The sequence below is a fragment of the Hemiscyllium ocellatum genome, chromosome 8 (genome assembly GCF_020745735.1).
Source record: "Hemiscyllium ocellatum isolate sHemOce1 chromosome 8, sHemOce1.pat.X.cur, whole genome shotgun sequence".
Lineage (NCBI taxonomy): Eukaryota > Metazoa > Chordata > Chondrichthyes > Orectolobiformes > Hemiscylliidae > Hemiscyllium > Hemiscyllium ocellatum.
This window is the reverse complement of record NC_083408.1, coordinates 119,838,456-119,853,032: the sequence shown is the minus strand read 5'-3', so window position 1 is coordinate 119,853,032 and position 14,577 is coordinate 119,838,456. Positions and strand designations below refer to the sequence as shown.

The window sequence follows — 14,577 nt, the reverse complement described above, 5'->3', positions numbered from 1 at the left end:
AACACTCCTCCTGCCCTGTTCAGGGAGTTGAGATTTAAACTGGTGTGGAATCTTCTCCCCATTAGCAGCAGTCCTGGAACTATCCCTATGGTTGCATGAGGGTGGCCCAGTGGTGAAATGGGAACTGAGTTGATATTGAGTGAAACTGTAGGCTGTTCCATTAAACTTGCCTTCAAAGTTTTGGCTACTTTTTCCACCAGACCATTGCACAGTGGATGATATCGACTGTTCTTGTATAGAACGTAGAACAATGTAGTACAAAACAGGCCCTTTGGCCCTCAGTGTTGCACCAACCTGTGAACTGTTCTCAGCTTGTCTCCCTACAGTATCCCATCATCATCCATGTGCTTATCTGTGTGATTGTTTAAATCTCCCTAATGTGGCTGAGTTAACTGCATTAGCAGGGAGGGCATTCCACGCCATTACCACACTGACCTGCCTCTGACATCTGTCTTAAATCTATCACCCCTCAATTTGTAGTTATGCCCCCTTGTACAAGCTAATGTCATCATCCTAGGAAAAAAGACTTTCACTGTCCACCCTATCTAATCATCTGATTATCTTGTATGTCTCTATCAAATCCCCTCTTCGCTGCCTTCTTTCCAATGAGCTCAGACCCAAGTCTCTCAGCCTTTCCTCCTAAGACCTTCCCTCCAGACCAGGCAATATCCTGGTAAATCCCGCTGCACCTTTTCCAATGCTTGCACATCCTTCCTGAAATATGGCTATCAGAACTGTACGCAATATTCCAAGTGTGGCCACACCAGCCTTTTGCACAGTTGCAGCAAGATGTCACGGCTCCATGCTGCAAGCTCACTGACCTTATTTCGGATACTTCTGGCGTTGACGTAGACATACTTCAAGCCAGCTTGCTGTCTGCCAGCACATTCGTGTGACCACGAAATCCTGTCTCTGTCTTCCCTCCTCTCATCCTCCTGTGCACTGCAACTACACCTCAGGTTCCCATCCCCCTGCTGAACTCGTTTAAACCCACCCGACTTTCACCAGCAAATTTCCCACCCTATGCTGACTGTCATTTGACTTCAGGAAATGCTCAAATTCCTTGCTGGTAAGTGATGTTCATTGTCTATGATCAACACCTCTAAGAGCCTGTGTATTGCAAAAGATGCTCTCAACTTTTCTAATGTCATTCCCATGTTAGATGAATGAACTGTATGTATGTCTAACCGTTTTGATGGCTGTCCAAAATGACTAAGAATGTTGAACCCTTGGAAGGGCTGGTCTAGTTGACATGTAGGGGTCTCTGGTTTACACTGCCATTCCTACAAATGTTGGCCCTATGGCACTGTCCCTCCAATGTGTTGATATCTTCATCCAATCCTGGCTACCTGGATGACCCTGGTGGAGGTAAACTGGTATTTGGTGGCAATCTTTGCTGAGGACAATCACTCTTGCTCCCCTTCGTAACATGCCATCCTACAGAGTGACTTGGTCTCACCGGGTCCAGAAAGAATTCAATTCTGGTTTAATGCCCTTTTGTTTCCTGCCATCACCACCAGCTGTTTTAGTTACTCCTGGGTGGGATCTTTTCGTATCCACAGTTTGATATTACCCATGTTGCTCAGAAGGGTATCCAGAAAGCTTAAAATCAGAATTGACTCTTCCAGCGGTGACACCATGGGTAATTTATCTGCCAGTGGGAGGCAACTGAAGGTATCTGCATTTGCTACTGGGCCTCCTGGAAGATGTTCCAGCTTGTAGGTGTAAGCATTTAGAATGAAACTGAATTTGACCTGAAGCTGTGGGCAGCACTGCTCTGTCATCTTTAAGTAGCCTGAGCAGGGATTTGTGGTCTGTTACTCTGTCATTAGAAAACGCAGCAAATTTATGTTCTTAAGGATATTGGTGGAACTTTCCTACACCAATGATGACAGCCTGACCTTCCTTCTCTATCTGGACGTATTTGGGTTTTGCATTAGCCAATGTTTGGGAAGCAAACACAATTGGGTGTTCCTTTCCATTGGACCAACTGTGACCCAACTACCCGATCTTGTACGGGAAGCATTGCATATTAGCACCAGATCTTGCTTGAGATCATAGTGTGCTAAAGCCTTCACTTCCTTTGAGACTGCGACTTGACTATGCAATCGTTTCCAAGGCTGACCCTTTTTCAATAGCTGATGTAAGGGTGCCAGGATGGAGGTCATGTTACGTATGAACTTTTCAAATTAATTCACCAGTCCAAGGAAAGACCTAAGCTCCGGAACAGATGTGGGAGCAGGGGCATCTCTGATCGACCTCACTCTATCTTCCAACTTCTTGTTGGCTCGACTAGGTCACTTGGGGTTCCTGAAGCACACACTTTTCCCTTCTAAGGTTTAAGCCCGCCTGGGAGAAATGTATGAGGCCTATGTCCAAATTCTGTAAGTACTCTTTATTGTTCTTCATGATGTGAGCATATCATCCAGATAAAAAGCAACCTGGGCTAGACATTGTAAAATGGTCTCCATCATCTGTTGGAAAGTTGCACAGGCTGATGATACCCCAACTGGCAGCAGCTTATATTGGTACAAACACCTACAGGTACTAATTGTCGCATACTTCTGGGAATCTCTATCTAACTGTAATTGCAGGTATGCTTGGCTCAGGTCCAGCTTCCTGAAGAAAATATTAACTTTTTGGCTGAGACTTGGCTTTGTTTTGGGGCTTTGCTGTGGGCCAACCTCGAATCTTTCTGTTCAGGCCATGTCCTGAGTAAGATTATGCAACTGCCTTCATTAAAGTGATGTTCCCCAGTCTTAGTTGGACTGGCAAGGGTGTCCACTTCCATCCCTGTAACTCAAATAATCCACTTGCTGCATTGTCTAATGACAGATCCAGTTTAGTGCCTGTTTGAAGTTCAGTGGGCTTCAGCTCGTAGATATTCTTGCATGGATACATCATTATTCCCACAAACCAATCTGGGACTTAGCATCGTATCAAGGGTCAAACCAAAGTTCAATGCCTCTGCCAGTCATCTCAATATCATCAAGAATCCTGACACTTATTCCTCTCATTCTCAAACTGCCAAGTAAAAATGATAGCATCTCAATTAGAGGAAGCTTGAGGTTGTAATATTCTTTAACTAAATCCATCAACTCTTGAAACGTTTTAGTATCTGGTGCAGGTCCACAAACTGTCACGAGAATTGCTCGTTCCTATCCATCTGCCGCAATGCAATTTGCCCACATATTGGACCAGTTTTCAGCAAGATTGAATGAAGTCAAGCTTCATAAATACTGGCAAGATGCCAGAAATATGTACCCCAACTCAAAGATGACTGGTGTGAGTGTTTTCTGTCATCACCACTGAAATGACTCCACCGAGGCTGATATCCCATTACTAAGTCACCCTTTATTTACATGTGTATAGTACTTGACCCTGGTCCAACTTGCTCAGAGCCAGCTCTGAGTAAATAGAACCTCTGCTCCTGTTTATTTAATCTAGTTTTCTTAAGCAACCATTTCAGAGACGTTATTACACACGTCTGGAGCAAGTGGGACTTGGACATGGGTCTCTCAGTTCAGGGGTCACTAGGGACACTACCTTTGCACCAGAAGTGAGTCCCTGACACTCCTGTTTTAGTCTGTCAGCCAGGACTCCCTAATTGGACCATGTTAGCAGCCGCGATCAGAGAATTCATATACCGTGAAGTCCATCTAGCTGACCTCATTGCAATAACTACACTTATCAGTAAATTCATGTGCAAAACAGTTTGTGTTTGAGGATTGATGAAATCAAGTGAGTCTTTGTTAGAGAATTGCCTTTTGAACTCTTTCTTGTCATTCTTAGCAGCCTTTCTCTGGTCTTCCTGAGTGGGGCTTTCCCCTGTGTGTTTTCAGTGCTGACTATCACTTCAGCTGTGCTTGGGTGTGAAGTGTCTCCCGCATTTGGATTGTTGCTTAATGTAGTAGTTTTTATTCATTCAGTCAGTCATTCATTTACAAATGGTGTTATGTCATTTATTGCAGTCCTGAATTACTTTGGAGAAGGTGCTCCTAAGTCACTGCCTGGAGGCTGTGCAGATGTAGAACATAGAACAGTACAGCTAAGTTCCAACAATTTGCCCCACTATTTCTTTTAATTCATTCGTGGGCTGAGGATATCTTGAGCTAGGCCAGCATTTTTGCCCATCTCTAAATGCCCCGAGGGCAGTTAAGAGTCAACCACATGCCTGTGTGTCTGGAGTCACATTTAGGCCAGAGTAGCTAAGGATGTTTCCTTTCCTGAAGGACATTAGTGAACCAAATGGGTTTTTCCAACAATCGACAATGGATTCATGGTCATCATTAGACTCTTAATTCCAGATTTTTGTTGAATTTAAATTCCACCCTCTGCCATGGCAGGATTCCAACCCAGGTCCCCGGAATATTATCTGTGTCTCTGGATTAATAGTCCAGCAATAATACCACTAGGCCATCGCCTCCCTGCTAATGAGATGGGTAGTGGGCGAAGGAGTGGCAGATGCAGTTTAATCTAGTTAAGTGTGAGGTGTTTCATTCTGGTAAGGCAAATCGGGGCAGGACTTACACACTTAATGGTAGGATCCTAGGGTGTGTTGCTGAACCAAGAGACCTTGGAGTACAGATTCATATTTCCTTCAAAGTAGAATTGCAGGTAAACAGGAAAGTGAAGAATGCATTTGATACACTTGACTTTATTGATCAGTGCATTGAGTACAGGAGTTGGGATGTCATGTCGTGGCCCTTTTGAGATACTGTGTTCAATTCTGCTAAAGGAAAGATGTTAAACTTGTAAGGGTACGGAAAAGATTTACAAGGCTGTTGCAAGGTTTGAGCTATAGATTGGGGCTTTTTTCCCGAGAGATTCGGAGGCTGAAGGGTGATCTTAGAGGTTTATGAAATCATGAGAAGCATTGATAGGATGAATAGCTGAGCTCCTCTTCTACAGAATATGATAGTCTAAACCTAGAGGGCAAGGTTTAAGGTGAAAGGGTAAAATTTAAAAGGGACCTAAAGGGCAACCTCTTCACGCAAGGTGGTGCATGTTTGGAATGAGCTGCCAAAGGAACTGATGGAGGCTGGTATAATTACAACATTTAAAAGGCATTATGGTATGTGAATAGGATGCTCCTTGCTTCAATATTCTATGGACTTGTGGATGAGCTGGGCATCTTTTGGCCATTGTACATTGTTAATGAGGTGAGTGTAGATGATTGTGAGAAATCCTGCTTGGCTTTATGGAAAGACATCCCTTGATGAAACTTGATAAAAATAATACTGAGCTGAAAATGTGTTGCTGGTTAAAGCACAGCAGGTCAGGCAGCATCCAAGGAACAGGAAATTCGACGTTTCGGGCCAGAGCTCTTCATCAGGAATGAGGAGTGTGCGCCAGGCAGGCTAAGATAAAAGGTAGGGAGGAGGGACTTGGGGGAGGGGCGATGGAGATGTGATAGGTGGGAGGAGGTCAAGGTGAGGGTGATAGGCTGGAGTGGGGTGGGGGCGGAGAGGTCAGGAAGAAGATTGCAGGTTAGGAGGGCGGTGCTGAGTTGAGGGAACCGACTGAGACAAAGTGGGGGGAGGGGAAATGAGGAAACTGGAGAAATCTGAGTTCATTCCTTGTGGTTGGAGGGTTCCCAGGCGGAAGATGAGAAAATAATACTGAGCTGATTTCTGGGATTCAGACCTTTATCTTTGACTCTGGCAACTGCCTCCATCCTCACACCCCAGTTCTGTTCATCCCACAGTAAGGTCATCTCAGATAACTTGTGCCTGTTTGTCAGATTTTTCACCACATGTATGGACATTGATCAAATGATGTTTGTTCCTCAGTTCTTGCAACTTGTTACTCACTGCATCACCCTGGCTCCCCTATCCTTGCTTCTTTAGCTTAAATGCTTCCTCTCAAACTCGAGTTAAACTCCCCGTGAAGATATTAGTACAGGTTACACCTGTTGAAAATGTGTTGCTGGTTAAAGCACAGCAGGTCATCTGGTCCAGTACTGGTTCTAACATCACTGATATTATTCTAAACAAAGAGATCTGTTCTGGTTGAGACAGAGGCACAAACATGTTGAGACAAACTATGTTTTATAATCAATGTACATTGCTTTTTCTCTCTTGGAGGCTGGGGGCTGTTCTTTTTTAAACTTGTTCCCTTGTTCTGAAGTTTTATTAGTTTTCTTGTTGAAGTCAACTGAGGAGGATTTTCAGCATTTTGGGAAAGTCTAGTTCTTGAGATGATTACAGTCACATAATAGGGCAGAGTTCTATGATTTCTGTGTTGGTGTGGCATATCTGTTTGTGCATGGAATAAATTCCACGGAAAAGACACTGAAGATTATATTGTTGGGGGTAATATCAGTCAATGTACCAACCAAGAGTCTGTATTTACAGAAAATCATGTGGTTTACTCAATATATCATGTGCTAGTGAGGTCCCCACTTGAAAACTTATCCAGACAACTGAAGCACAAATCTAGTTTTGGAGTATTAATATAGATAGCAACCTGTTATCAAGACAACTAAAAGGAACTTTATATGGAACTTGGAAATAATAGATGACATGATAATGCTGACAAATTTAGACAATTTGTTCTGTGTTTATAAATGTAAAATCAAAAGGCTTCCAAATAGGGAAATATGCAAAATAAGTATAGATCTCAGCATGTGCTCTGAAAGTTTTCTCATAAATGTTATTGTTTGTGTTTTTCTCTAGGGTAATAGTGGCTTAAAACCAAAAGACAATGAACTCACTTCAAAACCCTGGCATTGGCCAATCAATTATCAGGTAATAAACTTCCTTAGCTACAGGACATTCTCTACAAATTTGAAACCTTTGCTCCACTTCTGAAAGATGTGGAGTGTTCAAGCAAACACAAATTTCAAAGCATGTTGGTGTATCATCTTCTGTCTGCAGTATTCCTCGTGCCTCTTCTATTGATTGTAATTAATGGAAAGTGTCAGAATCTCATGTTGGAAAAACATAAGGATAGAAAGAAATAAGATGCCTTAACCACCTTGTCCACAGATTTAAATTCATTGATGAATGTCGAGTTGCCTCAGTCCCTGTGATAGGTTCCAGTCATGGACAGTTTAGAACAGCAAGTTCCGTGTTATAATTGGGTCTGAAACTAAGAGAGACCTCAGCCAGTAGGACACGCTTAAAAGTAGCTAATGGTAGAACAGCAGGGATGGGGATAGAGAATTCTTGATCAAGTTGGTGTCCTGTGACTAGTGAGGTCCCAAAGGGATCAGTGCTGTTTACAGAATATATTAATGACTTGGATGAAGTAGATGAATTTAATACAGCCAGATGTGCAGAGGATGGTTCAGGTGTGGAATGTGTGCCAGAGGAAGTGGTGTATGCTGGTACAGTTACAGCATTTAAAAGACATTTGGGCAGGGATACGAATAGCAAAGGCTTAGAAGGATATGGGCCAAATGCAGACAAATGGGACTAGTTTAGTTTGGGAAACTGGTCGGCATGGATGACTTGGACTGAAGGATGTTTCCGTGCTATATGACTCTGCGACACAAAAGTAGATGAAAAGATGGGTTGTGAGAGGATAAACAGTTTACAGGGAGATATTAATTAAGTGAGAAAAACATTGACAGATGGAGTATTATGTGGGAAAATACAAAGTTGTTCATTTTGGAAGGGAGAACAAAAAAACCGAATATTATTTAAATGGAGATAAACTGCATAAATATGCAACACAAAGGGATTTGGGGGCATTTATGGATGAAACACAAAAAGTTAGCACAGATGCAACAGGTCATCAGGAAGTACCTTATTTCAAGGGGTTTTGAGTATGAGTATTACTGCAACTGTATGAAGTGCTGGTGAGACCATATCTGGGGTACTGTGAACAGTTTTGATCCCCTTATTTAAAGAAACATATAATTTCTTTGGAGAAACCTCAGAGAAGGTTCACTTGTGGGGAGGTGGGGGCCTGTTAGTTCTGGGGACCTGGGTTCAAATCCTGCCACGACAGATGGTGGAATATGAATTCAGTTAAAAATAATTTGGAATTGTGAACCTTATAATGACCATTGTTGATTGTTAGGAAAAAATCCATATAGTTCTCTAATGTCCTTTCGGGAAGTAAACTGCCATCCTTATCTGGTCTGGCCAACAGACTGATTCTTACCCTGTGTTCAATTCAAGATGAGCAATGCCCTTATCTTTTAAGTGAATTATAAAAACGTTCCCCGGTCTGGAGGGATTGTGTTATGAGCAAAAATTAAATAGGTTGAGACTGTATTCATTTGAGTTTAGAGGAATGAAACATTCTTAAGGGGTTTGATGGGGTAAATGCTGAGAGCATGTCTCTCCTCCTGGGAGAGTCGAGGATCAGAAGACATAATTTCAGATTAAAGGGATTCCAATTTCAGACTCAGGTGAGCAAGAATTTCCTTTGAGAATTGTATGACTTTGGAACTGCTTGCCGTAGAGACCTGTGGGGCAGAGTACTTGTGGAAATTTAAGGTTGAGTTAGATTCTTGATCTGTCAGAAATTAAGGGCTATGGGAAAAGAACACAGAATGGATGTGAGGAATGTCGGATTAATCAGTAATTATCTTTATCTCTGTATGTGGGTCCTTCAACTGGCTTGCTAGTTGGCTTCAGATAGATAGTCTGTAGCATTCTGATTCAAGAATATTTGAACTGAGAGCTGTCTCAGCTGTTGCACAGACTAGTCAAGCAACAGCTTGCCGTAGGCAGACTTGCTTCATGCTTTATTATGCCTTACAAAAACAATCAGACTTATCCATCATCATAGCTTGGATACAAACCGTTCCATCCACAGAGCAGAAACATCACCAATGATAACACACAATGATGGATTTGAGTTGTCCTGGAAGTCTTTGGTGTTGACCTCTTGACACCATGAAGTCTCACGGTATTAGGTCAGACCTGGGGAAGGAAACTTCCTGTTGAGTGCCATGACCCTCTCTTCACTGATATGTGCACTAATCCTCAGTACTTCTCCATGCTGAAGCCCACAAGGGAGAAGCCTTGATGGCAGCAAGGCCACAATGTTCTTTGGCTGCAAGACTTCAGTATCCTTGACAAGATGTCACAGTCGAACTGGAAATCATGTGTTAATATCTGTGCTGTATGATCCCAAAAGCCATACCAATGAAGCCAATGAGGTGACCAATTTGTCTGACTGACTGCTATTCAGGATGCCATGAAGAGCGTTGTTTGCCACTGCCTCTGACCAGTGGGAGGAGCTGCCATTCCCCACACAACCTGCTCTGGCTACCATGCTGATTTCACCGACTAACCTGCCGCAAAAGGCTCCAAAGAAAAGGAAAAAAGCGGAAGTAAAAAGAAAAGGGGGAAAATGCGTGCATTGAGCCCTGGTCTCGAGACTACATGTAGTTCTGCTATTCTGCTGTCATGTTCGTTAAATGAAGCCATAGGGGAAGAACTTCACTGGTCAAGACAGAAAGAAGGAGAGTATCAGGCCAACATGTAGCAATAAAATCTAGGGTTGGCAACAAATCCAGCAGGTCCTGGGTATCGAGGACCATATAAGGAGGCTTTTGGCAGATAATGAGGGCTGAAAATCATGGAAGCCCTAGAGAAGGGGGGAATGTAAAAAGGAAATTAGAAGTGCAAAGTAGGGGGCCAAATTAGTGAAATTCATGATGAAAGGGGTGAGCTTTAACAATAAAGTCAATGAACTGATTGAGCAAATGGATGAAATGAGGTATGATATAGTCAGGATTACAGAGACATAGCAGCATGGTGACCAGAGGCAGGAACTGAAGTATATTAAGAATTTAGGAAGGAGAGGCCAAAGGAAAAAGGTGATGGGGTTGTATTGCTGGTTAAAAGATGAAATTAACACAATAGTGAGTAATGATATCAGCTCTGACAATGTGGAATCTGCATGGTGTTGCAAAGTTGGTGTGTAAAATTGTAAAATGGGGGAAAGTGTGTGTGGTCCCTTTTAAGAGATGATATTCTTTTCCCCAATGCTTAGCAGTTTGGGAAAAAATCAATGTCAACAGCAGTTTAAAGTCCAGGTACAAAGAGCGCCCAATTGAAACGCCCAAACGTTTTTGTATCTAACAGCCAAGCAGCATTTTTACCAAGGCAACAGGACTTTTCAAATTTAAACCAAGCCCTGACATACTAAAAACCTATCAAATTTAAATGTTATGGTGTTGACAACCTTGTACCAATCCTATTGTTAAGAAAATAATAGGTCGTCAGGGGTATAAAGGTTGAGGGCATTTTGGAAAATCAGGGAGAGCCAGCTGCCAACTGAAGAGGTACCAACTTCCAGCTCTCAGAAAAGCACCATCGATCCAAAACAGGTACCATGCCACTTTTAACTACTACTCCAGACAGCAAAGTTCACAGACAGAGCAGCTCTATTACAGGAATTGAACAGAGAGAAGCGTTTGAGAAAGAAGACCAGCAAAGAGGAGGGGAGCATCTTGGAAGACACGTTCTGTGTGAACTTCAAGAGACAAAGCTTCAATTTATCGTTTTCTTATTACTAGGATTTACATAAGTGGGACCTGTGTGATTGAAACAGCATACTATCAGAATCCTGTTTTATTTGGGAATAGATAGAGAAAAATTACTTGGTTTGCTACTGGTTTGTTAATTTGCTCACTGTTTGAGTTAGATAAATAGTTACTTGTAACTTATAAAGTGAGTATCAGGGACACATTTCATTTAACTACTCGTTCATAACAGGTTGAGGACAAGAAGTAGATTGTCCCACTTTTCACGCATCTGTTATCAGATTGCAAGGCAAGGTGAGCTTCTCTGGGAGGTTCGGTTTTAATTATCAGGTGGGTGTCGACCTCCCCTTTGTAACAAGGGGTTGAGGTAAGAAGCACCAAGGGGTGAAAAACGTCAGTGAGTGCTTTATGTAGACTGCCAAACTGGAGGAGTGATGTTAGGATTGGCATTAAACTAGAAATTAGACATGCATGCGATAAAGCAACATCTGGTAATTACGGGTGATTAATCTGCAGACAGAGTCAGAAAATCAATTTAGTAACATTAATGTAGAGGAGGAATTACAGGAGTGTGTATTTTAAATAATTGGCATTCTTGTTGTGAGGCCCCTTGTGGATGAATGATCATAAAATGATCGAATTCCTCATCGAGATGGAGAGTGACACAGTTAATTCTGAGACTGGGTCCTGAATCTAAATAGAGGAAATTAAAATGGAATGGGGTGTGAATTGGCTATGGTGGATTAGGGGATGTTATTTAAAGGCATGGTGATGGAAAGGCATACAGGTGAACTGCAGCATTTGATCATTCCTCTCTGGTGCAAAAATAAAATGGGAAAGATGGCCAGCTATAGTTTATTTGGAAAATTAGCGGTTGAATTTGTTTCAAAGAAGGTGTACACAAATTGTCCAGAAAAGAAAAGAGCAGTTTAGAATTCAAGAAAGAAGGACAGAGAGACGTTTCTTTTAATTCACTTATAATGAATATTGCCCATCCCAAATTGTCTTGAGAAGATAGTAAGCTGTTTTCTTGAATCATTGCAGTCGATTTGCTACAGGTGGACCCACAGAACTCTTTGGGAGAGAATCCCAGGATTTTGACCGAGCAACAGTGAGGCAACAGCAATATCTTTCCAGATCAGGATGGTGAGTGGTTTAGAAGGGAACCTGTAGGTGGTGGTGTTCCCACATATCTGCTACCCTTGTCCTTCGAGGTGGAAGTGGTTAGACTTGAAAAGTGCTGTAAAGGATCTTTGACAAATTTTTGCAGTGCATCTTGTAACTCGTATACATCACTGCTACTGAGCGTCAGCAGTGGAAGGATGTATGTTGATGTGGTGCCAATCAAGTGGGCTGCTTTGATCTGGATGGTGTCAAGCCTCTTGACTGTTGGAGCTGCACCCATTTAGGCAAATGGGGAGTGTTCCATCACACTCCTGACCTGTGCCTTGTAAATAGTGGATCAGCTTTGGGAAGTCATGAGGTGAGTTTTGTACTACAGTATTCCCAGCCTCTGACCTGATCTTGTAGCCACGGTGTTTATATGGCGAGTCCAGTTGAGTTTATGATCAGTGGTAACCCCCAGGATATTGGTAGTGCAGGATTCACTGATGGTGAATGTCAAGGGGCAGTTGTTAGATCCTCTCTGTGGAGATGATTCAAGAAGGAAGCAAGGCATAAACTTGGAAAGTACAAGCTGGTCAGTCAAATCTCATTGGTGGGGTAACTACTGGAAGCAATCCTACGGGACAGAATTAAGGTGCATTTGGAGAGACCCGGATTAATAAAGTAACAGTCAACATGGTTTTGCGTTCACAGACACCCACACACACCCTTATACACATACACACTCCACACTCATATGCACCCCCTCACAGGCTTAAGACACTCTGCATTCACTATACACACACACACACACACACACACACACACACACACACACACACACACACACACACACTTTCTCACACTCTCAACCCCCACCCCAGACAGATAGGCACACACAGACAGACAAAAGACCCACATGCACACATATATTTTGTGGGGTGAATTTGTACTTGCAGAGTTACATTGCACTTTGCTCAAAAACTGCATACATTCATGTAGAACTCTGAGCTCAAAAACTGCATGAATTTATGTAAAACTCTGTTCTCTCACTTTTTAGATTAGAATCAATCTAAACATCAGGTCATAGACAGAGAACACAGGGGGCTTACACCTTCAACATATTGTCCAGCTATCACCATTGTTAACAGCTAACCTTTTAAAAAAGGTTTTGTGATTTACACATGAAAGAAGGGAAACTATCATTGTATTCTAACAGATGAAAGACTTAACAGACAATCAATTTTTCAATGTATAATTTCAGTTACGTCACACTGTAAATTTTTGCTATAAATTCTGTTATGATCGAGCCCTCCACTATCAGCTGATGAAGGAGCGTCATTCCGAAAGCTTGTGTGCTTCCAATTAAACCTGTTGGACTATAACCTGGTGTTGTCTGATTTTTAACTTTGTACACCCCAGTCCAATACTGGCATCTCCAAATCATAACATAGTTTTGTTAATGGGAGGTCATGTCTAACCAACGTGTTTGAATTTTTTGAAGAGGTGGCCAAGTATGTAGATGAGGGTAGTGTTTTTTATTTGTCTGCTTGGACTTCAGCAAGGCCTTTGAGGAAAGTCTGCCTGGGAGGCTGCTAGCGATGGTAAGAGTCTATCAAATGCAAGGAAAATTGTCAAGATGGATCTAGAATTAGCTGAATGACAGGAAGCAGAGGGTGATAATTGAGGACTAATCTGTGTGCATTGGGGGCGCTCTCAGTCCATCTTTGGGGTGCTTGATATTTGTGGTTTATATAAACAATTTAAATTTTGAACGTAAGAGGGCTTATCAGTGAGTTTGCAGAAGATACCAAAGTTGGTCGGGTGGTAAATAGTGAGGAGGATGGCCTTAGATTACAGGAGGATACATGCGGGCTGGTGAGATAGGATAATCAGTAGTTCAAAGACACTTTACAGCCCAGGAACACTGTCTGTCACCAAATTCCTAAGGATCTGTATCCCTCTGCTCCCCACCGACTCATGCATCTGTCCAGACTTACCTTAAATGAATCTACTGTGCCTGTCTCTACTACCTCTGCTGGCAACGTGTTCCAGGCACCAACCACCCTCTTTGTAAAGTACTTTAAGCAGGTATCCCCTTAAACTTTTCACCTCTCACCTTGAATGCATGACCTCTCATTAATGAATCCTTCACCCTGCTTATTTCTAGCTTATTTCTATCCACCCTGTCTATACCCTGCATGATTTTATAGACCTCATTTAGGTCCCCCCTCACCTTTTTGCTTCTGAAAACCATCCTAACGCATGCAGAAGTAGGTACTGCAAATGCTGGAGATTAGAGTCAAGATCAAAGTGGTTTTGAAAAGCACAGCAGGTCAGGCAACATCCAAGGAGCAGGAAAATTGACTATACGGGCAAAAGCCCTTCATCAGGAACCTGATTACTGATGAATGGCTTTTGTCCATAACGTCTATTTTCCTGCTTCTCGGATGTGACCTGCTGTGCTTTTCCAGCACCACAGTCCTAACCTACTCAACCTGTCTTCATAGCTAGCACCTTCCATACCAGGCAACATCCTCGTAAACCTTCTCTGCGCCCTCTCCAAAGCGTCCACATCCTTTTGGTAATGTGGCGACCAGAACTGTACACAGTATTCTAAATGCAGCCGAACCAATGTCTTGTACAATTTTAACATGACCTGCCAGCTGTTATACTCAATACCATGTTCGATGACGGCAAGCATACTATATACCTTCTTGACCACTCTATCCACCTGTGCAGCAACCTTCAGGTACAATGGACCTGAACTCCCAGATTTCTCTGCTCATCAACTTTTCCCAAGGCTCTTCTGTTTACAGTATAGTTGGCTGTTGAATTAGACTCCCCAAAATGCATCACCTCACGTTTGCCTGAATTGAACTCCATCTGACACTTCTCCGCCCAACTCTCCAGTCTATCTGTATTCTTTGCTATCCTTTGACAGTCTCTTTTGCTTTCTGCTACTCCACCAATCTTTGTGTCATGTGCAAACTTGCTGATCACACCAACAGTGCCCTCTTCCA

General features: G+C 42.5%; 1 protein-coding gene across 2 annotated transcripts in view; it reads left to right on the top strand.

The window, feature by feature from the left end:
• Positions 1-14,577, top strand: part of pomt2 (protein-O-mannosyltransferase 2) — a 217,352-nt gene that overhangs the window by 149,282 nt on the left and 53,493 nt on the right. For both annotated transcript variants that reach the window (XM_060828634.1, XM_060828633.1), the window contains exon 16: positions 6,678-6,749. In XM_060828634.1, the coding sequence (XP_060684617.1) occupies positions 6,678-6,749 (72 nt within the window). The remainder of the gene's footprint in view (positions 1-6,677; positions 6,750-14,577) is intronic.